This window comes from Rana temporaria, chromosome 9 (assembly GCF_905171775.1).
Source record: "Rana temporaria chromosome 9, aRanTem1.1, whole genome shotgun sequence".
Lineage (NCBI taxonomy): Eukaryota > Metazoa > Chordata > Amphibia > Anura > Ranidae > Rana > Rana temporaria.
Window position 1 is genome coordinate 125,459,679 of NC_053497.1, and position 26,992 is coordinate 125,486,670.

A 26,992-nucleotide genomic window follows, 5' to 3' on the forward strand; every position below is an offset into this window, starting at 1 on the left:
ACGAATTCTGCAGCAATGCGCATTTAGGAGCCGGGTCTGGCGACGTCATCCACCAATGCAGTAAGCGGCGCTGGCGGTACAATTGCCAGGCAGGAATCAGACACAAATAGGAGGCACTCTGGACACTCACTTGGGGGTGCTGCAATTGGACCGAGACCGCAGGTACAATGACTTCTGTCAGTGTTTTTGGATGAGTCAGACAATGGGATAAGAGGATTTAGCAGCCTTGTTCAATAGCATCATTTCATGATCTCAGGCACTCACCTATTCATGAAGGTGCGATTGTCTGCATAACTCTCATATAGGATGTGACAGACTCGGACCCTCTTATGTCTAAAATCATCCTATGTCCACTAGGGGCATAGGATGACAAAAAAATGATATCTTGGACTACCTGAGATGGGATTATTATGTAATTATTGTCCACAATATATTCCAGGATATCTGTAAAGAACTATTTACTAGTTTTTGATTCTGAACTCAATGGGTTAATTGTAAGAGTGACTCATTCATACTTTTAGATACTAATGCCGTCACCTTCAGCCATCTGTCTGTTCTCTTTGCTAATTGACCCTGCTATTGTGTGAAGATGTCCTGTGTTTACACTTATGATAATGTGTATTGTATAGCAGGTGAGCGGAGTCGGGACGTCTACTCTGAAATGTCATATCTCAGAGTCAACTCGTCTGGGTCAATGATTAGTTAATTAGCTCATGTTAATTTATGTTCTGGTTACCTCCTCTTTAAAATGTATACAAGGTTGCATTCTGGGTTCTATTAACACTCCATGTTTAGCACACAAACAAGTCTCATCTTGTGTGTTGAGGGCAGCTGGAATATCTGATATCTATATCCAGACTGATAGGAAGCGGTATATGACGGAAGCACTCAAGCGGAGTGTGGGACGCTCCGTTACATAGGATTATACTTGATAAAAAAAATATCTGAAACTGGTACATCTGCCTGACTGGGCTTTAACACTTTATTGCAACTTAAGCTGTATCTGGAAGTTGAGTGGCGTGGCCTATGTATACAGGCTTAGTACACCCCGTTTTAACTCTTAGAGACACCGTCTCGGTATGCTGTATAAATATTTTATATAGATACTATTGACCCATACTCAACACTACAGACCACCTGTGTTTCCTTTCTTTTGGTCCTCGTTGCATATAGCGCCAGGAGATAGTGCAGTTATGTCTTACATATTGTCATTGTTTGATCCCACATTGGCCAGGGAGACCTCTTGCTTTCCAATGCTTCTGCCACTCCTGGGCATTTGCCGGGTGAGTTTGAGCTGTATATGCATTGTTGGTGACTCACTCGGGAGCCGCTGCGCATGCCTGGTGGCCGCGATGTCTGCTGGGCACCCGATTGCCTGTCACACAGAAGGACCGTGGAACTGTGTGTAAACACACAGTTCCACATCCTGTCAGGTGAGAGGAGATGGATGATGTGTTGCCAGTACTGTACAGAGGAACACTGATCGGTCTCCTCCCATTGCGAGTCCCCTCCCCCCCAGTTAGAATCACGCCCTAGGATACACATTTAACCCCTTGATCGCCCCCTAGTGTTAACCCCTTGCCTGACAGTCACATTACATTAAAAAAAAAAAAAAAAAAGCAGATCGCCGCCATTACTAGGAAAAAAAAAAAACTTCCATAAATTTATCCCCTATTTTTGCAATTTTTTTAAATAAAAATACGTAGAGGAATACATATGAGCTTAAACTGAGGATATTTAAAAAAAAATAATAATTCAATGGGATATTTATTATAGCAAAACGTATAAAAATTGTGCATTCTTTTCAAAATTGTCACTTTATTTTTTATTATAGCGCAAAAAATAAAAACCGCAGGTGATCAAAAGGAAGCTTTATTTGTGGGGGGAAAAAAATTATTTCATAAGGGCACAGTGTTGCATGACTGCGCAATTGTCATTCAACGCGTGACAGCGCTGTAAACACACAGCTCCCGGTCCTGTCAGGGGGAGAAATGACTGTTCGCTGTTCATACAATACAGGAGGAGGAATCGGGTTATGCAGCTTATGCCCTCTACTACAGCGCCAACTTTACAAGCAGTCCCTCTGGTTTGCACTCTGTGTGATGCTCTGAGATGGTGGGTCAGCAAGCCAGAGTGCCATCTACTGGTTGCTGACCCACGGCCAAGGCATTCTCAACCTGACCATTTACAGCTGATCTTTCCTCAGTCCTGATGCTACTGGGGTTGAATCCTCAAGATCTGTAATGACCCTCCCAGTGACAGTGGTGAGTAAAGACATTCCAACATACTGCAGAGAGTTTTCTGTGTTAACTCTATTAAAATGTGTAATAGTATAAACTAAAGTTAGTTTCGTTTTCTCTGCATAGATTCATACTGGGGATCATTTTTGTCAGTTTCCTTTTGCAACCCCCCCCCCCCCCCATCTCTTGCCCTCTATTGGCCAATCAGGATGTAATAAAATTGCAGTGCAACCCTCCTGATCAGTCAAGCCCCTCATCTGAGCAGATGTGCCCATTTTGCTGCCTCCACCAACCCCCTGCAATTTTCCTCCTATGGATCTCTTCTCTGCCCCTGCCAGTCCCCATAGATCTTGCACTTGCTTGTTTGAGAGGACAAGAGAAGAGCACAACAGCAGCAATCTGCTCTTGAGCCTCACCGGCACTGTGCTATGACATCTGGCTGTTCTGTGAAGTCTTGTTACAGAGCTTAGGAGCATGCAGAGGTAGGGACAGAATTTCAACTGCTGGGCTCCCTCCTTGTACACAGCCCTTCCTCCCTTTACCAATACTGGTGTTGTCAACCAGCATAGTTTAATTATAAGATTACTCCCTCCCCTATTGATATATTGATATTGCGTGGAAGACTGATAGGAAAGCTTGCTTCCTGCACAGAACCTGCCTCTTCCTCTGCCAAATATACAGCCCTAGGAAACTGTTGACAGCTTTACTACTGCTGCCTCCAACTCATCAGCCTGCTGTCTGGCATAGTAGAGAGCAGGCAGAAGACAGACAGCAGCCAAAAAGCTTCTAGGCAGTCTGTCATCCATTGTGTCAGAATCTCTGGCTGTGTGAGCAGGGAAAAGGGCAGGCTTGGTGCAGGGATGAAGTCCGATCAGCATCTATGCTGGCTGGCAGCATCTTAGTAGCTGCTGCTTAGTGCACACTACTCCCTGCACTAAATCATCCCTCCTACAAGGTCAGTCAACCCCTTCACCCACAACCCCTCTTCCTGCAATGTCAGCAAGCATGTGTCACCTCCTCACTGCCTCCTTTGACACCTAAAAGCCTGCACCACCACCTCATGTATTGCACGCAGTTGTGTCATGGCTCCATTTGCTTTAAATCGGTCACGTCTAGCAGACAGTACTGCCCACTGAACATGACAGTGGGTAGGTGGAAGGAGCACCACTGTACCTTGCTTATGTTGTATACTTTATTTTGTAACCAAGGACATCTTTCGCTAGAGTAATCAGTGATGTCATCACACCCACCGTCCCAGTGCAGGGAGGCTTACATGCCAATTTCGCTTTTCTTTTGCGAGTACATCTATGTAATAAACTTATGGAATTTTAATGGTGCTGCACTATTCGGCCGCTTCCTTACCTTCGCGGCATATGATCATTTGGCAGAGAACTACAATTTTAATACTGGGCTATGAAGGAGACATTGGTTGGGGCTGCTGGGATGCTTTATTGTATGAGCACTTATGACCTCCTATAACCTGGGGGTCAATTGATCTGGTAAGAAGTGTTTGCACCTTGCCACTGCAGCGATTTAAAAAAGGACCAGTTCACTTTATAGAAGTTTCCTATATACAGTAGTTGCTTACATTTTCATGCGATTTGCACCTTCACAATTTTCAGATTTGCACATTTGTATTACTAGTTTATACGCATTTATGATAATTTATATGAAATATTTATAGGGCTAGCAGACCTTCCTTTGTAATTAACCCATCTAGTATTCTAATGTTCGAGTGCTGCTGCCTTACACCATTTTTTTTTATAAATTTATTTTACAGAGTGCAAAGTTTGTTTTTCTGTGCTTACCTTTCTTCTGCAACTTCTGCCGTTTCTGCCTTCTCTTCCATCCGTTTCTTCAACAGACCTTCACTCTCCAGCTGGCAGTACAGAGATAAGATTTCTCTCTCAAAAGACTGGCTTATCCTTTTCTGAGCATTATACTTGCTCTCCACTGCCTGCAAGTGACCCCTAGGAGCCAAGCAGAAGGATAACAGAAGATAATTTACAGCTTACATATTGAATTCAAGGACCAATTATGAAACATGCTTGCCTCCAACCAACTCACTGCAATAAAAGGTACTTGATTAATTTTAACACACAGAAGTGGGTCTGTGAAATGACAAGTGCGCCATTAGGCATGTCCAGCAAAAACAAAAACAAAAAACGTGCAGTACCCATAGCAAACAAGATCCATCTCTTACTTTGAGTGAGAGAAGGAAGTAAATTCGGATTGGTTGCTTTTGGTCATGGAACTTTCCATCTGTAGTTTTAGAATAAGCCAATATCCTTTCTAGCCAAGCTGTAATGCTGGATATAACCTGTGGGTGCCACTGTAGGGCACAGTTGTAATTTCAGATTGGGAACCGCTGTGGTGGTGAAGGGTGAGGGAAGCAGTGATGACATTAAAAATGGACATAAAAACTGGCTAGGATAGTCCCAAGGGATACAGTAATCGGGATAGGCGTACAAACATGCAAATTCACAACCGTTACCTGTTCTTGACTTTCATATCTTCCAGAAACTTCTTCTGTTCCTGGAAGAGCAGTTCCTTTTTGGCCAGCTGCGCCTCCAGCTCCATTATTCTTTTCTGGGTGCTCTCCAGCCTCTGATTATGCTGAACCACCATACAGCGAGCCTTTTCCAGTTCCTTCTTAAAGGAGACCTGCAACATCTCCACTTCCTGTGCAAATTACATGATTTATGTCAGCCAATATTTACAGAATTGTCATATGTGCTACAGCAATCCATAGACCACCAGGCAATAAGGGAACTACAACTGACATTCTGTTTCAGCCACCGCTGCCAAGTTTGCCTTATCTAGTTCTAGATTCCAGAGTTCCTCCCCAAGTTCTAACTGTCATCTATTGAGCCATGACACGCCATTATCAAAATCTTTAGATATAGTGACATACCATGTGATCTATAATTCAAGTTAAATAAATGTTAATATAAATGCTCAATAGAATTTTTCAACTTGCCATAAGATTTTTAGGGGTTCATTGATGAACACAGAGATACAGTCAGGTTATGCTGTAGCCTACACTAGGATGGGACACAGGCACACAGAACATTTGTGGGACAGTCCAGTATAAAACCATATTACCAAGCATGCCTCAGTTTTGTGGCAAAGCAGTACCAAGAGCACGATCCCAGAGGGGGCAAGACCTGGGTTTCCCAATGAACTCCCAAGAAAAGGCCTTTTCATCATGTACAAAAATACTCTTGTTCATTGAGGGACACAGATACAGTTGGAATGTCTAAAAGCAGTCCGACACGTGGGCAGCGTTACAGCCCATACCACCCCTACTAGCTGACTATAGCCATGGAATAACTGGGGAAGTTAGGTCTTCCTACTGGTGAGCAGAAAGGCTCGTTTGATGTCTAAATTCTAATACAAGATCCACTTGAGGTCAGTAGAGAACCCATTACTTTGAGCAATACTGGAATCAATGCATAGACTATGGATTATATGACACTGCCTTTGTGTGATTGGCTTTGGGCAAAAGCTTTACTGGGTCCCCTCCCTAGTGTGTGTCCCTATATAAAATCTTGTCCATTGTGCAAGGCTCCAGTTTTTATTAGTAAGCAAGGCCGAGGCAGCGGTGCTCTCCGCGGATCACAGATCGGTCACGATCCGTTGCATCACTAGTGGCAACTGACGGCCCGTTGCGCGGGCCACATGGAAAGGTCTTGCGGGCCGGATTCGGCCCGCGGGCCTTGTGTTTGCCACCCCTGGTGTACATGGTCACATTGAATGAGTCCGTTTAGCAAGCGTCCCGTGTACATGGGGCCAAGACGCAGAATTTAAAAAAGGCACATCAATACTCTCATCTTTATAACACCATACAGGCCACAGAAATCTATTCACAGAGCATGAAACATCCTCAAGCACTAATTGAGGGGTAGAAGACAATACAGCTAAGCAGAAGCAAAAGACCCAGAGGAACAATAGGGATCAACAGACCCAAACAAACTTAACCGTAGAACAACCTCACTGCTGGAGCAAGCAACAGCAGAGCGATAACAGCTGTCAGGCACCAGATGCAAGAAATCAAGTTCAGGGGGCCACAAGTCTCTTCTTGATTGGTTCTGGGGCTGTGAGGGCCACCGACCTGGAAGTTGCTAGTGAGCCCTGAGGGCAGTTAAGCAATCAGATACCAACATGTCAATCTAAAGAGGTTAATAAATCAGGTTAAAAATAAAATATCTATCTAAATCTTTTTAAATAACAATAATAACAATAACAATAATAATAGGGACACAGACCACAGCAAAAATTTAACAGGCTTTAAAAAGGGGTTGTAACGGTTTGTTTTTTATTTTCTAAATAGGTTCCTTTAAGCTAGTGCATTGTTGGTTCACTTACCTTTTCCTTTAAGCTAGTGCATTGTTGGTTCACTTACCTTTTCCTTCGATTTCTCTTCTAAATGTTTTTTTTCCTTTGTCTGAATTGCTCACTTCCTGTTTCTCCTCAGTAAGCTTGCCCCTATTATCCGAGTCGTTCTGGCTGGGGGTTAGTCAGCCAGAACAGCTTACTGAGGAGGAACAGGAAGTGAGAAATTCAGACAAAGAAAACAAAGAAAAAACATTTAGAAGGGAAATCGAAGGAAAAGGTAAGTGAACCAACAATAAACTAGCCTAAAGGAACCTATTTAGAAAATGTAAAAACAAACCTTTACAACCCCTTTAATCCTTTCCCTGCATTACGCAAATAAGTGAAAACTTTTTGGCTAGTGTGAGTCTTCAAAAATTGATACAGAGGGGAATAGTAGGCTTTTTACAAGGCAATTTCAGTAGTCAAAATGTATGCATAATACAACATACCTTATCTGCATTGGTGTTTTTATGCTGCAGCTGCTCCACATAAAGTTCATTTACCTCCCCGAGAATAAGAAGCTGCCGGTTCAGGAACTCCATCTGATGCTGTACAGACTCGCTGTTTGACAGCTTTCCAAAGAAGAAGAAAAAAAGAAGACCGGTGAGTCGAAGAATTATCTATGAAAGCATACCTGTGCCACCAAGTATTCTTGCACTCTCCTTAAAATAATTTTTGGGAGTCCATTAGGGGGACAGCAATTCTTGGACTGTTGGGTTATACTGTCCTGCCTACAGATGAAATGGACACCGGCAACAAGAAAACCACAGGCTAACGCAGGATGTACTGATCCCGCAGAATCGCTAGAGAATCCACTGCTTTCTAGAAGGATCCATTTACCTGGGACAGCCTGTTCAGTTTGTTGTTGAACCTAAAAAAGGTCAGAAGGTCCACATTTGGCATTACCCAGCTGCTCCTGAAACACCAAAAGGTGCAAGAATCCCTCCTCCGAATACAGGTACTGAAGACTGCCTGGCGATCACATAAGCTAGGGTGGAGAAAGCAGCAACGTGAAGCTTTGTTTAGGACAGGAACTACAGTCAGGTCCATAAATAATGGGACATTGACAACGCTAATATTTTTGGCTCTATACATCACCAAATCAGGTGAATTTTGTAGGAATTTACAACAGTTTGTACATGTGACTCCCCCCTTTTTAAAAAAAGGGACCAAAAGTAATGGGGCAGATTAACAATCATAAATTAAACTTTCACTTTTTAATACTTGGTTGCAAATCCTTGGCAGTCAATTACAGCCTGAAGTGTGGAACGCATAGACATGGTTCTCCAGCATGCACAGAACGTCGGACGGTATTTTTTGTACCAGCAAAAGGTCTCGACATTCTGCCTGTGTATGGGAATTTAGAATTCCAAATATTCCCGGACTACAGACACTTTAGAAAATGTTTTACTAGTAATCCCAGATAAGGGCTCAGACTTTACACAGCCCTCAGCTCTTCCCTGAACACTGATGAACTCTGAGATGCAAGTACATGAATAAAGTTAAACATTTCCTTGAAAACTTCTTACATTAAAATTGGATAAGCTCTGATCTGAACACACAGGAGGCTCTTATGCCAACACATGGTGGTTAGGGCATCAAGTAGTATATGACAAAACAATGCAGGAAAACGAAAAAAAAAACGAAATAAAAAAGTCAAAAAGGACCAATACAAAAAAGGTAAACTATAGAGCATTTTAGTAACTCAGTGAAAAAGGTCACCTTATGTTATTGCTGAATCTTCTCATTGGCTCTCTGCACGTTTTAGCTATGAGAAATACTGAGGACAGGACTTAATGTTGGGACAATGTGAGTGATTGATAAAGTAAATTGTGTGAACTCTTTCATGTACCCATTTATACTTTATAGTAGGAATACTGATGAGACTAGACTTATTTCTCTGTCATTATAGGACCCCCATGGCTCTAAAGCCATCAATTCTTTTACATTCCACGCTACAATACCATAATTTGAGGCCAAGAAGGACTTTGTGACTTTCCAGGCACTGCACTTTCTAGCTCTGAACCAATACAGCCCTGCAGATGGGCACTGCAATATACGTAAACAAGGGCTTTAGATACTTCTCAGACTAAAAACACACACACACACACACACACACACACACTAGTGACAGACAATTCTCACCTTTTGAGACACCTGACCGAGTTTGAGCTCAGTGTTGCACACCTTGTTGTTAGCTTGCTTCACCTCAGACCGCAGGTCAGCTATCATATTACGACAGTCCTCTAGCTTAGTCTGTGTCAATGCAATAAGGAGCAGGTTAGTACTAACCTAAAACAATATGCAAGTTTATTCAGTTAAAGTGATAAAGTCAAAACTTTTTATTTTTTTACCTTACATGCTCTGTGCAAAGGCCCCTACCTCCTTCATTGGCAGTCCCTCCCCAGGCGCTGTCACTCTTATTCCAAGTGCCCCCTTAGCAAGCAGCTTGCCATGGGGACACCCATATGAATGCGCTCCTGACCTAAGAACCACTTTAAAGCGGATGTTCCACCCCAAAAAATTATTAAAAGCCAGCAGCTACAAATACTGCAGCTGCTGACTTTTAATATAAGGACACTTACCTGTCCTGGAGTCCAGCGCCGTCCGCAGCAGAGGACGAGCGATCGCTCGTCACCCTGCTGCTCCCCCCTCCATCCACGGTGAGGGAACCAGGAAGTGAAGCGCTGCGGCTTCACTGCCCGGTTCCCTACGGCGCATGTGCGAGTCGCGCCTGCCGATTGGCTCCCGCTGTGTGCCGGGAGCCGAGTGTTCCCAGCACACAACGGGGGGGGCGACGGGATGTGACGCAATGCCCGTCTTTTGCCCGTGAATGCCGGGCCGGAAGTGGGTGCAAATACCTGTCTTTAGACAGGTATCTGCACCCCCCTCCCCCTGAAAGGTGTCAAATGTGACACCGGAGGGGGGAGGGTTCCGATCAGCGGGACTTCACTTTAGGGTGGAAAACCGCTTTAAGTCCATTTTCAGGCGAACCAACCCCCGCCCCCCCCTAAACCTTCCCAAGTTTCAGCAGGAAACCCATGTTTTAAAAAGATAAATAGATGTTGACTGGATTTGAAGTATTACCTGTAATTCCTGGCTCTGGTTGTAGAATTCCTCTCGGTCATGCTGGAGTTGCCGGATCTGGCTGTGAAGCTGGGTGACCACTGTGTCCTTTTCTTCCTGTAGCTTCTTGTACCGTGCCTGCTCCTTATAAAGGCTTTGCTTTATAGTCTGGAGATCAGATTCCTGCAACTTTAACTGGCCCTTCTGATGAAAAAAATAAATGCCTTAGCCCATGTAAAATACTCAGCTTTTACCAAGCTGCTTATGAACTTTATAGACATGCCAGAGCTACCTGACTACAATACATGTCCCCAACAAAAACAAAACAATCAAATACACCCGATACTCTTAATGTTCTTTCAGCTGGAACCATAAATGTGTTTTCTATGCAGAAAGCAGATTAGAACCTGTATGCTTGACGACAAACCTCAATCTGCTCATCAGTATAGTTTGGGTCAGTCATGTGGTTAGTGTGAAAATGTTTGAAGCTCTGAGTAGTGTTTTTAAATTGAACCGATGTCCCCATTACAGAAAGTGAAGGGTAAATGTTATGGCTGTTGATACAATTCTCTTAGATAAAAATTAGTTTTCCCCCAGGAGTTAGAAAGAACTTACCATGGCAGCATTCTGTTCCTCAAGTGATGTCACCTTGATGACCTTGCGCAGAAGACGGCGATTGCGCAGAGCGTGCTGCTGCCTCTTGAATCGCTCATACAAAAGCTGGTTATGTAGAAGCACCAACTGGTTTCGCAGTGTGTGGATCTCATCAGATGGGGGGGAACCTGATGAGTAAAATCAAGTCTAAACAACTGGTACGATGCAATATAACAGGGGTAGAGAACCTGGAAAGGAATGCTGGGATTTGTAGTTAAACAAAGGAGGAAAAGGTTCAGGCTGCATTACCAGGACATTATGATTCTAACAATATTGAATTACTGTAATCATTGGAAAGAAAACTCCACAAAGAACCCAACTGAGGGTCACATTTTAAGGTTAAGCTCTATCTGATCAGGGAAGTTTACATTTTTTTCTGCAATGTATAAAACACACACACAAAACGTGGCATGGTTTTTGGTGCCAGAAAGGCTGGTCTGAGTATTTCAAAAATTGCTGATCTACTGGGATTCTCACGCACAACCATCTCTAGGGGTCAGAAAAAAATCCAGCGAGTGGCAGTTGTGTAGAAAAAACAATAAGGATATGGACAGCCGCACTCCAGTAACTTGAAAAAGACGTGCCCTTTATTGGGTACAGGAAAAAATGCACTACAGATATCAGCACACAGTGGGATAAACAGCTGACGCGTTTCGCATTGAGTGTCAATGCTTAATCATAGCTATCATTAGCTATGATTAAGCATTGACACTCAATGCGAAACGCGTCAGCTGTTTATCCCACTGTGTGCTGATATCTGTAGTGCATTTTTTCCTGTACCCAATAAAGGGCACGTCTTTTTCAAGTTACTGGAGTGCGGCTGTCCATATCCTTATTGTTTTTGCACATCCTGTGCATTGCCAGCACCCATCTGCTTCTGAGTGGACATCAATTACCCTAGTGAGCTCACCTGGAGCGGCAGCTCTCTTACCTGGCAGTTGTGTAGACAAGAAAATTCTGTCAGAGGAGAATGGGCAGACTGGTTCAAGATGACGGAAAGGCAACAGTGACTCAAATAACCACTAGTTACAACCAAGGTATGCAGTATACCATCTCTGAATGCACAACACATTGAACCTTGAAGCAGATGGGCTACAGCAGCAGACAACCACACCGGGTGCCACTCCTGTCAGCCAACAGGAAACCGAGGCTACAATTTGCAAAATTGTACATCAGAAGATTGGAAAAATGTTGCCTCATCTGATGAGTCCATTTCAGCTGCAACATTCAGATGGTAGGATCAGAATTTGGCATTAACATGAAAGCATGGATCCATCCTGCCTTGTTTCAACGGTTCAGGCTGGTCGTTGTGAAATGGTGTGGGGGATATTTTCTTGGCACACTTTGGGCCCCTTAGTACAAATTGAGCATCGTTTAAACACCACGAGTATTGTTTCTGACCATGTCCATCCCTTGATGATTACAGTGTACACATCTTCTGATGGCTCCTTCCAGCAGAATAATTCACCATGTCACCAAGCTCAAATCATCTCACCACTGGTTTTCTCGAACAGAACAAAAGATCTCCAATGGCCTCCACAGTCACCAGATCTCAATACAATAGAGCACCTTTAGGATGTGGTGGAATTTTTTGATAACGTGAACAGCACTGTGTACTGTCCATTGTATCATTTGCATAGGAGTTTGAGGGACGTTAAAAACGTCTGTTTTCAATGCCAGTGTGAACTTGGCCTAAGCTGGCCATTGTACATGATGAAAAACGCCACAGCAGTACAATTTATTTATTTTTTTCTTCTGCACCGATTTTACATTGATGATCACTGTGCAAGAAAATGTTCCTCTGGGTCAGACAAACTAAAGTCAAACATTGTTTTTTTCCTTGTTGCAATTGTCCCAAGGCTCAAGTTTCTAACTACATCAGGGTTTTCTATAGGATTTCATCATATTGGTTATAAACTCTACTCTCACAAGCATCCAGGACTTCTTGTGAAGATGGCACATTTATGATTATATGCTGCGTTTTGCTTACTACAAAGGGTATTGCTCTCATGGCCAAAATTATGACTTTGAAAGCCTACTGTGAGTTCTCCATCTGGCTACCTTCAGTTGCTTGAACACTGTATACGAGATGTCAAGAGTTTTAGTCAACAGCAGCTTTTGCCACTATCCCATAAAAGCTTTAACAGATGAAGCACCCAGGCAACAGTTGTATGCAGAGCCTCCCCAATCATAACCACAAAAGCCCATAGCTTTTTCAGATTGCTGATGGGTATCTTGATGGCTTGTCTTTCTAGTAGTACTGCAACCATTTCTGAATGGCCTATTCTTCAGATTTACAGTTGTGCCATACTCTGTTTTTCCCATCCATTTCTTAAACCACAGATTTAACTGTGCTCAGTCTATTCAGTGACTTGGAAATGTTCTTCTATCCAAAGTTATGCTTTGCAATCACCTTTTCATTACAGTGGTTTAGCATTCTCTTTTTGGTGCAGTTTGTGCCACAATACTGAATAGTCAGAAATCAGACCTCCTAGATATACATGTACTTACACTAGAATCAAATGGAACTTCGTGACTACAAAACAGGTGACCTCCATTTTAACCAATGTGACTTAGGTGGTTTACATTAAAAATATATATATAAAAACAACAAAGACTTTACAAACATGTTACACTTACCTGCTCTGTTGCCGCAATTTTGCACAGAGCAGCCCACATCCTCCTCTTCTTGGGTCCATCTTTAGTGCTCCTCCATCCTCATGTTCAGTGTCCTCCACAGAAAGCAGCTTGCTATGGGGGCAGAGCCGAGTCCCAGCTCCATGTATCTGTTCAGAGCGAGCCATGGCCCAGCCTCACCCCTTTTCTCTTCCGATTGGCTGACAGACAGCAGCGGGAGACAAATAGAACTGTGCTGCTGTCTCAGCCAATGAGGAGTGGAGTCACAGGCAACTGAGACACTGCTGGATCTAGATAAGGCTCAGGTAAGTATTAGGGGGCTGCTCCACACAGGTTAATCTTATTGCATAGAATTCATTGAGGAAAAAAAAAAAAAAAACACCTTTTGCCTTTACAAGCACTTTAAAAATGGTGTGTAGACAATTAGTGTTTCTTCATTGTAAATAATTTACATTTGCAGAAATCTGTTTATATCTTTGCCGTTAAAGACAGACAAATATACAAACACATAAAAAGAAATAATCAAGTTTCCCGTGATCCACTGTGAAAAAGGCGAGTTGATCAATTTTACTCTGAGGCGAGATGGGTCATTACACATCACAGGCACATGTGATCACAACAGTCACTAAAGTCAGTATTAGCAAACAAATCTGCACAACATGTAGTTCTTTCCTCTCAGTATTTTGGCTACTGGACGAGTATTTGTGAAGCAGACTGTTCCCAAAGCTGTTTATGTACAGATAAATCAGGTCATTTAAAAAAAAGAAATTTTTGAAAAACGGAAGGTAAAGGATTCAGGATAGAATACCTGTTAAGGGGACTTATTTTGTCACGGTGTTACTGGCCGTGTGCGTAGCTGAGGCTCCATTCACACCTAGGCGTATTGTCGCCTGTAGCGCGGCGCTATTGCAGCCTGCAATACGCTGGAGGGGTGATTTAACATTGTCGGCTATGGAGATGGTTCACATCTCCACGCCGTACGCCTGAAGCTCAAAACAAGTCCCGGACCTTTTTTTCAGGCGGCTTTCGACATAGCCGACAATGTTGATCACCCCTCCGGCGTATGTTAGGGTTTAAAAACGCGGCAATTTGTCACGGCAAATCGCGGTAACATACACCACGTTCAGGTGTGAATGCAGCCTTAAACGTCATGAAGCCCTCACCTAGACATACGTATGGATACAAAATGTCTACACAATTGTTTGCCATAAAACGAAAACAAAAAGGCATACCTCCAAAATGAGTCCAGTCAGCGGATTTGCTGGGTAAAGGCAACCTAAACAAAGTAGAATAAACATGAAAACGTTAAACAGGTTTTCCAACAATGAACAGAGCAGCAACTGTAATCTTCTGAGATACATGAAACCTCTTTAAAAAAGATAAGTTCACAAAAAAATAGATAAATAAATACATTTGCAAGTGAAGACAAATAAATAAAAAATGTACTATTTTTCTCACAAGTTTGCAGAGCATTGCACCGTGATGAGCAGATATAGGGTGCAATGTCAGGCTTCTGCAGATAATCAGTACAGGTGTCAGCCCAAACCTCCCATAAAGGGCAGACAGTTGCTGAAGTGCAGGAAGAGTATTGAACTACAAGGGCACTCATCAGCGTCTCATTTCAATGACTACAAGCAGTCTGCCGCACCTGTAGCTCATACAAGCTCACTTGTATCTCATCTAGTCACAGATCTGTGTGAATGATGTGGCTGGGCAGGCAGAGCCATGCAGTTTTACAAATTTAAACAGCGGGTGCAGGGAGAGGATATTTCGCCCACTGTCACTTGAGGGGAATCGGGGAGAGGTGTGCAGTAATAGGTTACACCAGGGCTCGAGTCCTGCGGGAACGCGTGGGAACGACGTCCCTGCACTATTTTTACAGCAGGAACGCGCGTTCCCTTTGCAGGACGAGCCGCCCGAGCCGATCAGAGTCCAGCCTGGCCTGTATGAGATGGGTATGCGACACCCTCCTCCTCTGTGGCGTTGCTAGCGGGGGGGGCGGGGGTTGCACCCGGGTGACACCAAGGCAGAGGGGGGGGGGATCGTGAAGAGATGACAGTGCGTGCAGTGCAGGCTTAACTGTGCCCGATGGCAGATGAACATGGCATGCACATCGGTACACAGTAACAGATAGATCACTGCTGAAGTCAGACCCTGCACAGAGCTGCAGCGAGGTGCCGAGTGCTGGAACGATCCCTGCACTCCTACACTCAGCAAAGTAGATATCCATTCCACTGCACCCCACAGATTATTTCTAGTCCCCGCCTCTGACATGATGTCATTCAGAGGCTGGACAGGAAGAGAGAGAGAGGTACCGCGCGGGAATGAGCATGTTGCTGGGATTAGGTAAGTGAGCAGACTGTGGAAAATATATGTTGCAGTGACTCTTTTCCAGTGCACAGGACTTGTTAATGTCTAATTCAGCACAAGGAGTTAATGAATACTGCCATTGATCTCTAATGCAGTAGTGCCCAGTAGAAGTTAATTAACCCCCTTGTGCTGTATTAGTGGTCAGTGTCAGTGTTAATGAACCCATTCATGCTGCAATAAAAAGGGGTAACTAACACTGACCACTAATACAGCACAATGGAGTTAGTTAATACAGCCACTGGCCACTACTGCATTAGTGATCCATTGCAGTGTAAATTAACTCCTTGTGCTGCAGGGCTTTAAAAAAGCATTAATACCACTGACCATTAATTCCAGGGCTATTATTGTAGCTACTGCACCAATGCTTTGAATCATTGTAGAAATGGACACCAATGCTGACAATTATTTTTGCAGAAACTGACACTGTACTGGCAGCTATTATTGCTGAAACGGGTACTGATCCGGACGGGGGGTTGTTATTTCCTGGGGAGTTCTAATTTTTTTCATATCATATTGTTAGTTAAATGTGCTAATTGCTTTATAGTTGTTAACGACACTACTATTGGCATTATATGCAGTCTTATATGGGAAAAAATACAATGGGGGGGGGGGGTGACACCATTTCTTACCGCACCAGGTGACACCAACCCTAGTGACGCCCCACCCCTGGCTGTATACAACCCCCTACCACCCCTGCCTGTGACTAACCCCCTCCCTACCACCCCTGCCTGTGTCTAACCCCCTCCCTACCACCCCTGCCTGTGTCTAACCCCCTCCCTACCACCCCTGCCTGTGTCTAACCCCCTCCCTACCACCCCTGCCTGTGTCTAACCCCCTCCCTACCACCCCTGCCTGTGTCTAACCCCCTCCCTACCACCCCTGCCTGTGTCTAACCCCCTCCCTACCACCCCTGCCTGTGTCTAACCCCCTTCCCTACCACCCCTGCCTGTGTCTAACCCCCTCCCTACCACCCCGGCCTGTCTAACCCCCTCCCTACCACCCCTGCCTGTGTCTAACCCCCTCCCTACCACCCCTGCCTGTGTCTAACCCCCTCCCTACCACCCCTGCCTGTGTCTAACCCCCTCCCTACCACCCCTGCCTGTGTCTAACCCCCTCCCTACCACCCCTGCCTGTGTTTAACGCCCCTCAATACCACTCCTGGCTGTGTTTAACCTACCACCCGTGGCTGTGTATAAACCCCCACCACCCCTGGCTGTGTCTGAACCCCACCATCACTGTTGCATGTAAATCTGACTTACTGATACATTTCATTTGGGTTTTAATTGCAATGATATAAAATAATTAATGTGGGGGGCCTTTTGGTGGGCAATATTTTTTATTGGAGGGGGGGGGCAGCACTTCATTCCTGGGCCCAGGCAGCACAATGTCTTGGGCCGTTCCTGAATATATATATATATATATATATATATATATATATATATATATATATATATATATATGTGTGTGTGTATTTTTGAGGTGGGGAATCTTGGGTGAGTTCCCACACTTTTTTTCCCAGGACTTGACCCCTGGGTTACACCCTAAATATAGGTGCAACAGGTTAGTAAAAAGGTGAACTTAGCCTTTAAAGTTGAACACTAGCCAATCCAGTTTTTTTCTTTCTTTTTAAGTAGAGAAGGGTCTACTGTGCTCTAGCTTCCACTATGAACATATCCTCCTTACATCCCATCTTGGTAAGTGGTACTGATTGGAACCCAAAGTAAAGAAATCTTTCCAGCGAGAATACAGATTGCAATAAAAACAAAGCTGGTTACATACAACCTGGTTGTACTATCTACTTCTGTTACAAATGAGAAACATTGACGTCACCATCGCAGACCTCTCCCTTCTAGTTGCCTGGCTGCAATTATGAGCTTCATGCTTTATGAGTCACTAGACCAAAACACACACAGACAAGGATATTTGACTTGACGCCGACTTTCTAAATCTACATTTTAGTTCCAGGTCAGTATAATCAGAAGTATACAATCCAGTGAATTTGCATAACAGCCAGGCAACTAGCATTTACAGATTTCCAGTCAACAGCAGGCCAATAACTTTATAGAATGTGTCAGTCACTACATATTGAGAGAAATTTATCAAAACTGGAGCAGACAAAATCTGCAGCAGCAGTGCATGCCAACTTATCAGATTATATGGTACATTTTTGAAGCTTGACAGAACAAGCTGAACATAGAAGCTGATTGGTTGCCCTGCACAGCTGCTCCAGATTCGGTCTGCTCCAGTTTTGATATGGCAATAGATGGAGCAAATTTCTTTCCTGCAACCAAGAAAAGATGAGTACTTTTAAGTGGCAGACTTTTTCACACCTATGCAATCTTCCTGTATAATCTTACTTTACAGTTCTCTATACTCAGTTACATGACATCTTAGAGCCATAAAGTTTGTGCAGGAAGGCTTTTCTCTGCAAACACTGTTCACGGGTCAGAGGAGGGAGCACTCGGCTATGTGTTACCTACAATGGGTCACTGACTGCAGGCCCTACTCCGATTGATGTGCCAACATATCTTAGTACTGGTCTAGAGGTCAAATGCCAGTGCTTACTTGTTCAGCTCTTTGGTATGGGCATCAGCACCTAGCTGTATGAGCCGGTCGAGCACCTCCGCAGGAGAGACTGATGTGCTGTCGTCCTCGACTTCCTCGTTGCTCCCTCTGAATTTTTTGTACAGCTCTTCTGTCTTTTTGGAGATGAAAAGGCTTGCCGTTTTAGGCAGAGCCAGCTCAAAAAGGTGCTCATAAGGGGCAGGATTGAAGCAGGATCTGCAGTGCGCCTGAGATTTGCAAGGGCTGGGGGTAAGGATGGTTCTGTCACTGGGTAAAGAGTTAGTAGTCTGCGACTTCCCTGAGTTGTCATTCTCTGTGCCGTTTGGTGGCTCAATAGGAGTGAATGCCTGTTTAGGTGTGTCCTGGGACCCGTGGCAGTTGAGCTTGTCAGCAGCTCGGTTGTCACCGATTTGGGTCACATTGCAGGTGTAGTTCTTTTTCGGATGGGCAGGTTGGCTCTCGTTATGAAGATAGAAGGGGGAATCAAAGCCTCCACGACGTATAACAGGCTCACGTTCAGATGTTGTGATCTGACACAGCTCCTGGGATATAGCAGCTACAGAAAAACAAAAAAGAACATGGAATGAAAAATTCAGGGGCTTGGTTATTGAAAAGCATAATGTCCAGAATAGTACAAAGTGACAATTTAAAATTTCTTAACCTTGGTCAAAAAAAAAAAAAAAAAAAAAAAAACCCCCTAGCCTAGACCTATGAGGTCAATTAAAAAATGTCCTGGTTTCTGAAAAGGTTAGGGCTGTTGAGAAATAAGTGAACCTTCTAAGCTATACACCTGGGAGAACATGTTTGTGCCTACCCCGCTTTAACGCAAACCTGTGCTTTGTCTATGAAGAGCAAGTCAAAAAGAAACCCAAATGCACCCCTCCACAATAGCGCATATTTATCTCATAGCTGCTTCAATGCCACTTCATTTAGCTGCCAGGAGTGAAGAAAATACCCAGTAGATTTGCTTACAGAGGAGCATGTGGCATTACAAGTGCTTGATAACTGGCCTGTCACATGGCAGCAGAGAGTCTTCAGCCATATGCAAGCTCAGACTGGAGCACCGCAAAGCTTGTATAAAGGTCTTTATTACTTGGGTTTTGGCATGTAAAAAAAAGTAGAGGGGGCAAAGCACAGGTTTACTTAAAGATCAATTTGAATAACTGGTACCCAAGCTGGGTCTGTTCCTACCCACACTATTTTGTCACGAGTGAAAAAAAAAAAAAAATGAAAGCCAGTGTTTGTAATTTGAGCCAAAAGCTCCCGATTCAGAACTAAATCAGGTATGGCATACATGGGTTAGGAAAAATTTGTTTATATATATATATATATATATATATATATATATATATATATATATATATATATATATATATATATATACACACATATATACATACACACATACATATATATATATATATACACACACACATACACATACACACACACACACACACACACACACACACACACACGAGAAAGGAAGAGGGGGACGAAAGGAAGAAAAAAAAAGGAAGGGGAGGAGGAAGAAGAGCGGACATTTTTTGAAGCAACCTCGTAGATATATTTTTTCACACAAATGACTGTTGAAACCACGGTCTGAAAAATAAGTGTATACCCTCTTTATAAGTTCCCCCCCCCCCTTTTTTGGCTATATTGTATTATGTCCAGTCTTAATGGAAATGGTGTTTAGAGTTCTTCTTCAAGAATTGTATTAATGAGCGAAAACCACAAAACGTTTCTCCAGTGCACAAAGTAAAACACAGGTGTAAAACAGCGATAGCCCTCTCTTCCCACCACCACCTTTCGAGAAACCATTTGTGATCACCAACCATGATGCCAGCTTGGCATTTTGAGTTACCTTTCCAGTCTTACAAACCTACCATTTTTCTTTATTCCTGCAGATGGAGAAAATTAAGCAAAAACAAAAAGAGAAAAGCACCACTACCTAAGTGTAGCACTTATTAAAACACATTTATGAAATGAAAAATATGCACACACATTTGAACAGTACTAAAAAGTGTATTGATGATTTGTCAAAAAAATGGCATCTTGGCTTCGCACTTATCTTCTGTGATGTAACATATAAAAAAATAAAAAAAACGACAAGTCCAACCTATGTGTGTGATTATATGTCAGTATTACCTTGTATATCCCTGTATGTTGCGGTCGTTGAGGTGCTTATCTAATATTTTTTTTTAAACCAACGATGCTCCATGCTGAAACCACCGCCTGTGGAAGGGAATTCCACATCCTTACTGCCATTAAAGTAAAGAACCCTCTAGGTAGTTTAAGGTTAAACCTCTTTTCTTCTAATTTAATGTTTAGTCTGTTGTGGTGTGCTGGTGGTGGCTAGCACAGTGGAACCTTTGGAGAACACTTGGGAGATCTGAATGGCATTAAAAAGAAGCACCAACCTTTTACCTTTACGTACAGTGAAAAAAAAAAAAAATAAATAAAAAAAAACACCCCACAATGTTTTTCTTCCCCCGCACAAACTTCCAACTTATGTTTATGAAGTCTAGTTTCAGGTTAATCGCACAATTTTTTTGCGGCAAATTTATTGTACGATACATTTATTCACTTAAGGTATTTTTTCATTTTTTTGAGCGCTGTACTTTTACATTTAGCATATTGACCTCTAGTGCTAGCTGCTATAGTCTGCTGAGCGCCGACTACATTTGTATACACGTGAAGGCATTTATCACCCATACGAAGATGCACAGGTGTTCTGTTGATCCCGGCACATTGCTGTCAATTGGAATGCAGCAGCTGCACGGACGCAGGTGGAATAGACCCCCCCATCCATCTGTTTTTGGCAGAGGATCAAATTGGGTGTCAGCTGTCTGCCGACATCCGCCACTTCATAGAGAAGGAGGGTCCAATATAGTCTGCCTAAAAAACTGACAGGAGGGCCAGATCACATCACCCATGTGAAAGGGGCCTTATGGCGATTAGAGGGGGGGGGGGGGAAAAAAAAAAAAATGCTCTCACCAGAAAATCTTTAACTTCGGGAAGTACAAAAGCAGTACAACTGAGGGGGTGGGTGACAAAATAGACAATAACCAGCCCAAGGAACAAAGAACTACCTGAAGAACCATATGCTACAACAGTGTTTCTCAACCTTTTTCCAGTCGGGGCACCCTTAAAAAGTATTTTCAGTCTTGAGGCACCCCAGTCCAAGGCTTGGTTCACATTATGGTGTGTCGCAGAACACGCGCAAAATCGCGCTCATTCCTGACACACAGAAAAATGCTCTGCTCTTTAGGGGTACCATTAATTCTTAATGGTACCCCCACACATTGGAAAATGTGGGGTGCTTTTGCTGCAGTGCAATTAAAAAAAAAAGAAGAAGGTTGGGGACTTGTTTCCCTGCATTTTTGTGGGTACAGAAGCCCATTGAAATGAATGGTCTGCCCTACATGCAGCTGCACAGATGTGAACCAAGGGCTTGTTAACATGTCAAAGTGGCGGTAAAACCACATGGTTGAGCCGTTTTTACCACCCCCAACTTCTCTACCTTTAGCTGCAGAGGCAGCAGCTGGGGTGTTCACATGCTGTGGCTGCAACTGGAGGTATACCGAGGGTGAATGGGGCTGCACTGCAACTACCCCGCAACTGTGTGCATTGCACGGTTGCGGTGTAGTGATGCTGCATTTACGGGCTTAAAACAGGTAGTAAAGAGGCAACATAATGCCTCTGTACCGCCTGTCAAATGCCTCTGAAAAGCGATCTCTGCATGGATTGCTTTTCAGAGAAGCAGCAGTCCTTGCTATCAAACAAGCCCTACAAAAGCCATTCTCATGGTACAGGAATGGGGGGGGGGGGGGTCAGGATTAAAAGTAACATACATACAGACTACAGACACAGGCTTACACATGCATACACATACATACATACATACATACATACCAGGGTTGCCAACTTTCAGTAAATTTACGAAGTTTGTAAAATCCGTACTTTTTTCATCTGTCCTTGAATGTCCATTGCGGACATGTAGGCTGCATGTCTGTAACTGACATTCATGGACAAATGCAAAAAGTATGGATTTTACAAACTCTTTGTAAATTTACTGAAAGTTGGCAACCCTGATACATACATACACACACAGACAGACAGTCACATGTGCACACACACACACATACAGTCACATGCGCACACACACATACAGACAGTCACATGTGCACACACACACATACAGACAGTCACATGTGCACACACACACATACAGACAGACAGACTACATGCACACACACACAGACAAATGTATAAAGCCATTTTTAAAAAAAATAATGTAGCTTCTAGCTCAGTACCTTTTCAGATTTCTCTTTAGCCGGGTACTGCACTCTAGGGGGAAGCAGAGAGCACAGCACACTCCTCTGCACTTTACTTTCATTTTTAAAGCCGACAGAGATTCTCACAGTTCGGCAGGAGAGCTCATCTGACAGCCTTATCTCCACTGACCCCCGCGGCACACCTGAGAACCTCTGACGGCACACCAGTGTGCCGCGGCACACTGGTTGAAAAAGGCTGTGCTACAAGATGGTATCAGATGGAGGTCTAAAAGTCCACCAACGTACAGAAAAAAAATAAAGGGTAAAACCAGTGACCGCCTTGCATATATGGGAAACTGTTGATGCCAAAAAGCAAGAGAGCCAACAAATTTATTACAATGCACTTTGACATAAAATGGTCATTGCGACCATAAGCTTGGATGGCCTGAGACACCTAGAAATGGTGAACCTAGACCAGGGATAAGCAATTAGCGGACCTCCAGATGTTGCCAAACTACAAGTCCCATAAGGCATAGCGAGACTGACAGCATCAAGCATGACACCCAGAGGCAGAGGCATGATGGGACTTGTAGTTTGGCAACAGCTGGAGGTCCGCTAATTGCTTATCCCCGACCTAGACCCTTTCCAGGATGACAAAAGGAGAAGCAGTCTTTCTGAAAGCAGCACTGGCTGAAAAAGACTAAACCACGGCCAGTGGAGGGAACTTTCCTTTTTGTGAGCTTCAGTTGAGAAGAGGAACAGAAGTAAAATATCCTGGTTGATACAGTCAGAACAGACAGTCAGAATAGACAGAGAATACCCAAGACAAAAAGAAAGCCCTGGGGCTTCAACCCCATGTCCTAATGCAAAACTAAAATGTTCTTTGCAGGCTAGAGTCACAACTCAATATAACCTACAGGGCCAATCGCTACCAGACAAGCAACCTTATGGATGATAGACCGCAGAATGAAGTTCAAATTATGTTTTCTGAAGATTCAGACCCCACGTAGTCGCAGAAGAATGGAAGTGGAAGAAATCCCACGGGACCCAGCTGAAAGATTCATCCCACTAAGAAACTAGTGGGGTGGAGCACCAAGTGAAATATGCCTTCCACATTTGATGAGACCCTGGCAGGAGCTGAACTTCCTAACTTTCAGCATTGTAGGAGCTACAGATCCAAGGATAACCCTGTCCCTCAGAACCAGGACTTTAAGGGCCATGCTGTTCCATGAAGCAAAATGACAAATCAGTAATTGGGAATAAGTAGATCCTGATGATCTGGAATTGCTCATGCAACATATGCTACGAGTTTTACCAAGTCAGCATTACACATTTATCCGAGTCAGACCACAACAATAAGAACTAATGGAGTGCCCTCCATCTAGATACTGCAAAGACAATGAGAAGAAGGTTCAGGGGAGGGCAGGGTGTACAGATTCCCTGTTGTCAGATCCAATATGCGGTTTCGCATTGCAATGCAAGGTCTTACCTGAAAAAGATGTCGTCTGGATGGAAGCATATTCTGCTATAAAGCCTGCATATATCTTTTAACCACTATTGTACCCCCATTACCATTAAGATTCAGACTTTTAAACTAAAAGCCGATAAGCTGGAAGGTCGCCATCCTCTTTAGTCCAGAGAATGCACCGCCCATGGTTGCCCAAAAAAATAAAAATAAAAAAGGGGAAGGTAAAACTTTTATTTGTCTGACCACAGAATATTTTTCCCACTTTGCAACAGATCATTTTAAATTATCTTTGGCCCAGAGAAGACAGCGGTGTTTCTCGATCATGTACAGATATGGCTTCTTCATTGCGTGATAGAGCTTTACCTAGCATTTTTGGATGGCACAGAGAACGGTGTTCACAATCTGTGGTTTTTGGAAGTATTCTTGAGCTCATGCAGTGATGACCATTACAGAATCATGCCAGTTTTTACTGCAGTGTCTTAAGCCCCATACACACCATCAGTTTTCCTGACGGTTTTCTCTTCAGGTTTACCAAAACCATCTAATATGAGGTCAAACCTCAAGAGTTTCAATTTGTATGCAATCAGGCAGGCCCTTGCACTACATGGTTTTGGTAAACCTGATGAGAAAACCGTCAGGAAAACTGATAGTGTGTATGGGGCTTTAGAGGCTGAAGATCATGGGCATTTTTATATTGCATTTCAACCTTGTCCCTTGCCTGGATTTCTCCAGGATTCTCACAATCGCTTAATATGTACTGTAGTTCAGCCTCTCTCAACCAGGGTGCAAGAGCATCCTGGTTGAGGCAGGCTGTCAGATCTGACCAAGCTACCACTTCGCTGAACTGTACATCTCAGCAGCAGGAGCATGCATGTCTTTTTAGGGCTCCTTTAATAACAAGGACTGACCTCTGAAAAGTGATCCATGCTCGGATCACTTTTCAGAGGCATTTGACAGGCAGTGAAGAGGCAATATGTCGCCTGCTCACTGTCAGCCCCCCAAATCCAAATCACTGTGCCACAAAAGCATGCTATGCACGTAGTTGCAGCAAACCCATTCACTTGGGGTATACTCCCAGCCATGGCCAACGTTTGTACGACCCTGGATGTTGCCACTGCAGCTAAAGGGGAAGCAGTTGGGGATGGTTAAAATGTGCCTCAACCATGTGGTTTTACTGTTCAACATCACGTGTTAATGAGCCCTTGGTTCTCATCTATGTGGCGGTGTATAGGCAGACCATTCATTTCAATGGGCCTCCCTACCCACAGAAACAAAAAGATGTCCAACCTCATCTTTTACTAGATTTCGCTGCCTTTGCCAATGTGTGAGTGTCATGCAAGAGTTATTGGCACCCCTGTACATCTGCTAAAGAACAGCGCATTCATTTTGTGCACGTTTCACGACACGCAGCAAACCAAGCTGTAGACTGGGGTGCCTTGAGATGGAAAATACGTTAAGGAATATTATTCTGAAATTTTGGGACAATTTTTAGATGCAGCTTTTCACAGATGAACCGCTGCCCATCTTTACTTCTGAGACACTGACTCTCCAAAATGCTCTTTTTATGCCAAACCATGTTACTGGCCTGTTACCAATAATCCTTATTTGCTGCAAAATTTTCTTTGAGCTCTTCCTTGTTAGAACCACTTTGCCAGCTTTTTGTTGGCCTGTCCCAAGTTTGAGGCCTGTCACTGCCATCAATTACCCCCCCCCCTTTTTTTTTTAATTGGTACATTTTCTCAGTTTAACCACTTGCCGTCGCCGCACCGTCATAATACGTCCACAAGGTGGCTCTCCTAGGCGAGATCACGTATTAGGACGTCCTGCCTTTTAGCCGCCACTAGGGGCGCACGCGCGCCCCCCGCTCGCCCCCGACTCCCGTGCGTGTGCCCGGCGGGCGCGATCGCCGCCGGGCACACGCGATCGCTCGGTACAGAGCGGGGAACGGGAGCTGTGTGTGTAAACACACAGCTCTCTTTCCTGTCAGCAGGGGAAATGCTGATTTTCTGTTCATACAATGTATGAACAGAAAATCAGTGTTTCCCCTAGTGAGGCCACCCCCCCCCCCCCCCCACAGTAAGAACACACCCAGGCATACTTAACCCCTTCCCAGCCCCCTAGTGTTAACCCCTTCACTGCCAGTGGCATTTTTATAGTAATCTAATGCATTTTTATAGCACTGATCGCTATAAAAATGCCAATGGTCCCAAAAATGTGTCAAAAATGTCCGAAGTGTCCGCCATAATGTCGCAATACCGGAAAAAAAAAAAAAAAAAAAAAAAAAAAAAAAAAAAAAAAAAAAAAAAAAAAAAAATCGCTGATCGCCGCCATTACTAGTAAAAAAAAAATAATAAAAATGCCATAAAAATACCCCCTATTTTGTAAACTCTATAACTTTTGCGCAAACCAATCAATAAACGCTTATTGCGATTTTTTTTTACGAAAAATATGTAGAAGAATACGTATCGGCCTAAACTGAGGAAAAAAAAAGTTTTTTTATGAATTTTTGGGGGATATTTATTACAGCAAAAAGTAAAAAATATTCATTTTTTTCAAAATTGTCGTTCTATTTTTGTTTATAGCGCAAAAAATAAAAAACGCAGAGGTGATCAAATACCACCAAAAGAAAGCTCTATTTGTGGGAAAAAAAGGACGCCAATTTTGTTTGGGAGCCACGTCGCACGACCGCGCAATTGTCTGTTAAAGCGACGCAGTCCCGAATCGCAAAAAGTACTCTGGTCTTTGGGCAGCAATATGGTCCGGGGGGTAAGTGGTTAAACATCTGATATACGTTTGGTATTGTGAATAACATATGGGTTATAGTATAGCATACTTCCTTTAGAGCAAGTGAACCATTTAGTGGAATTTAGAGGAAGCAGCACGGTAGCCAATAGTTAACACTTCTGCCTTCAGCTACACTGGAGTGATGAGTTTTATGTAATTTGTAAACACCCCCTGTATGTCTCTGTACAAATACAGGAAATATGTTAGTCATGGAAATACAGCACAGTACTAGAGACATGAAGGAAAAAAACCCACATGCAAAAAACAAAAAACAAAAAAACAAAAAAAAAAACAGACAGGCGGATCCGAGCAGGCCGATCGTGTGAAAGGGGCCTAAAGCGGCTGTCAGACTCATCAAGATCCTGGGGGTGGCAGAGGATTTTAACTAAAAGGCATCAGCAAAAAAGCCCCACAGGTAGAAAATACAGAATATAGAAACTTAGACCGTGGCTGCCCGTAGCTGTGCGAACTGGCTCCATTGAGAGACTCACACTCTCCGACCTGCATATATGTGAACCCGGCCTTAAAAAACAATCATGCCAATTACTGCTGCC

At 43.5% G+C, this 26,992-nt stretch overlaps 1 protein-coding gene across 4 annotated transcripts in view; it reads right to left on the reverse strand.

Moving 5' to 3' along the window:
- TSC1 (TSC complex subunit 1) overlaps window positions 1-26,992 on the reverse strand; it is a 66,478-nt gene that overhangs the window by 4,757 nt on the left and 34,729 nt on the right. For 3 of the 4 annotated variants that reach the window (XM_040324434.1, XM_040324432.1, XM_040324433.1), the window contains exons 14-22: window positions 19,796-19,810; window positions 17,910-18,465; window positions 14,207-14,250; window positions 10,299-10,465; window positions 9,705-9,887; window positions 8,763-8,873; window positions 7,067-7,189; window positions 4,735-4,922; window positions 4,049-4,210 (exon numbers count right to left, since the gene is read on the reverse strand). In XM_040324434.1, coding sequence (XP_040180368.1) covers window positions 4,049-4,210; window positions 4,735-4,922; window positions 7,067-7,189; window positions 8,763-8,873; window positions 9,705-9,887; window positions 10,299-10,465; window positions 14,207-14,250; window positions 17,910-18,465; window positions 19,796-19,810 — 1,549 coding nt within the window. The remainder of the gene's footprint in view (window positions 1-4,048; window positions 4,211-4,734; window positions 4,923-7,066; window positions 7,190-8,762; window positions 8,874-9,704; window positions 9,888-10,298; window positions 10,466-14,206; window positions 14,251-17,909; window positions 18,466-19,795; window positions 19,811-26,992) is intronic. The other variant, XM_040324436.1, reaches the window with a different exon arrangement.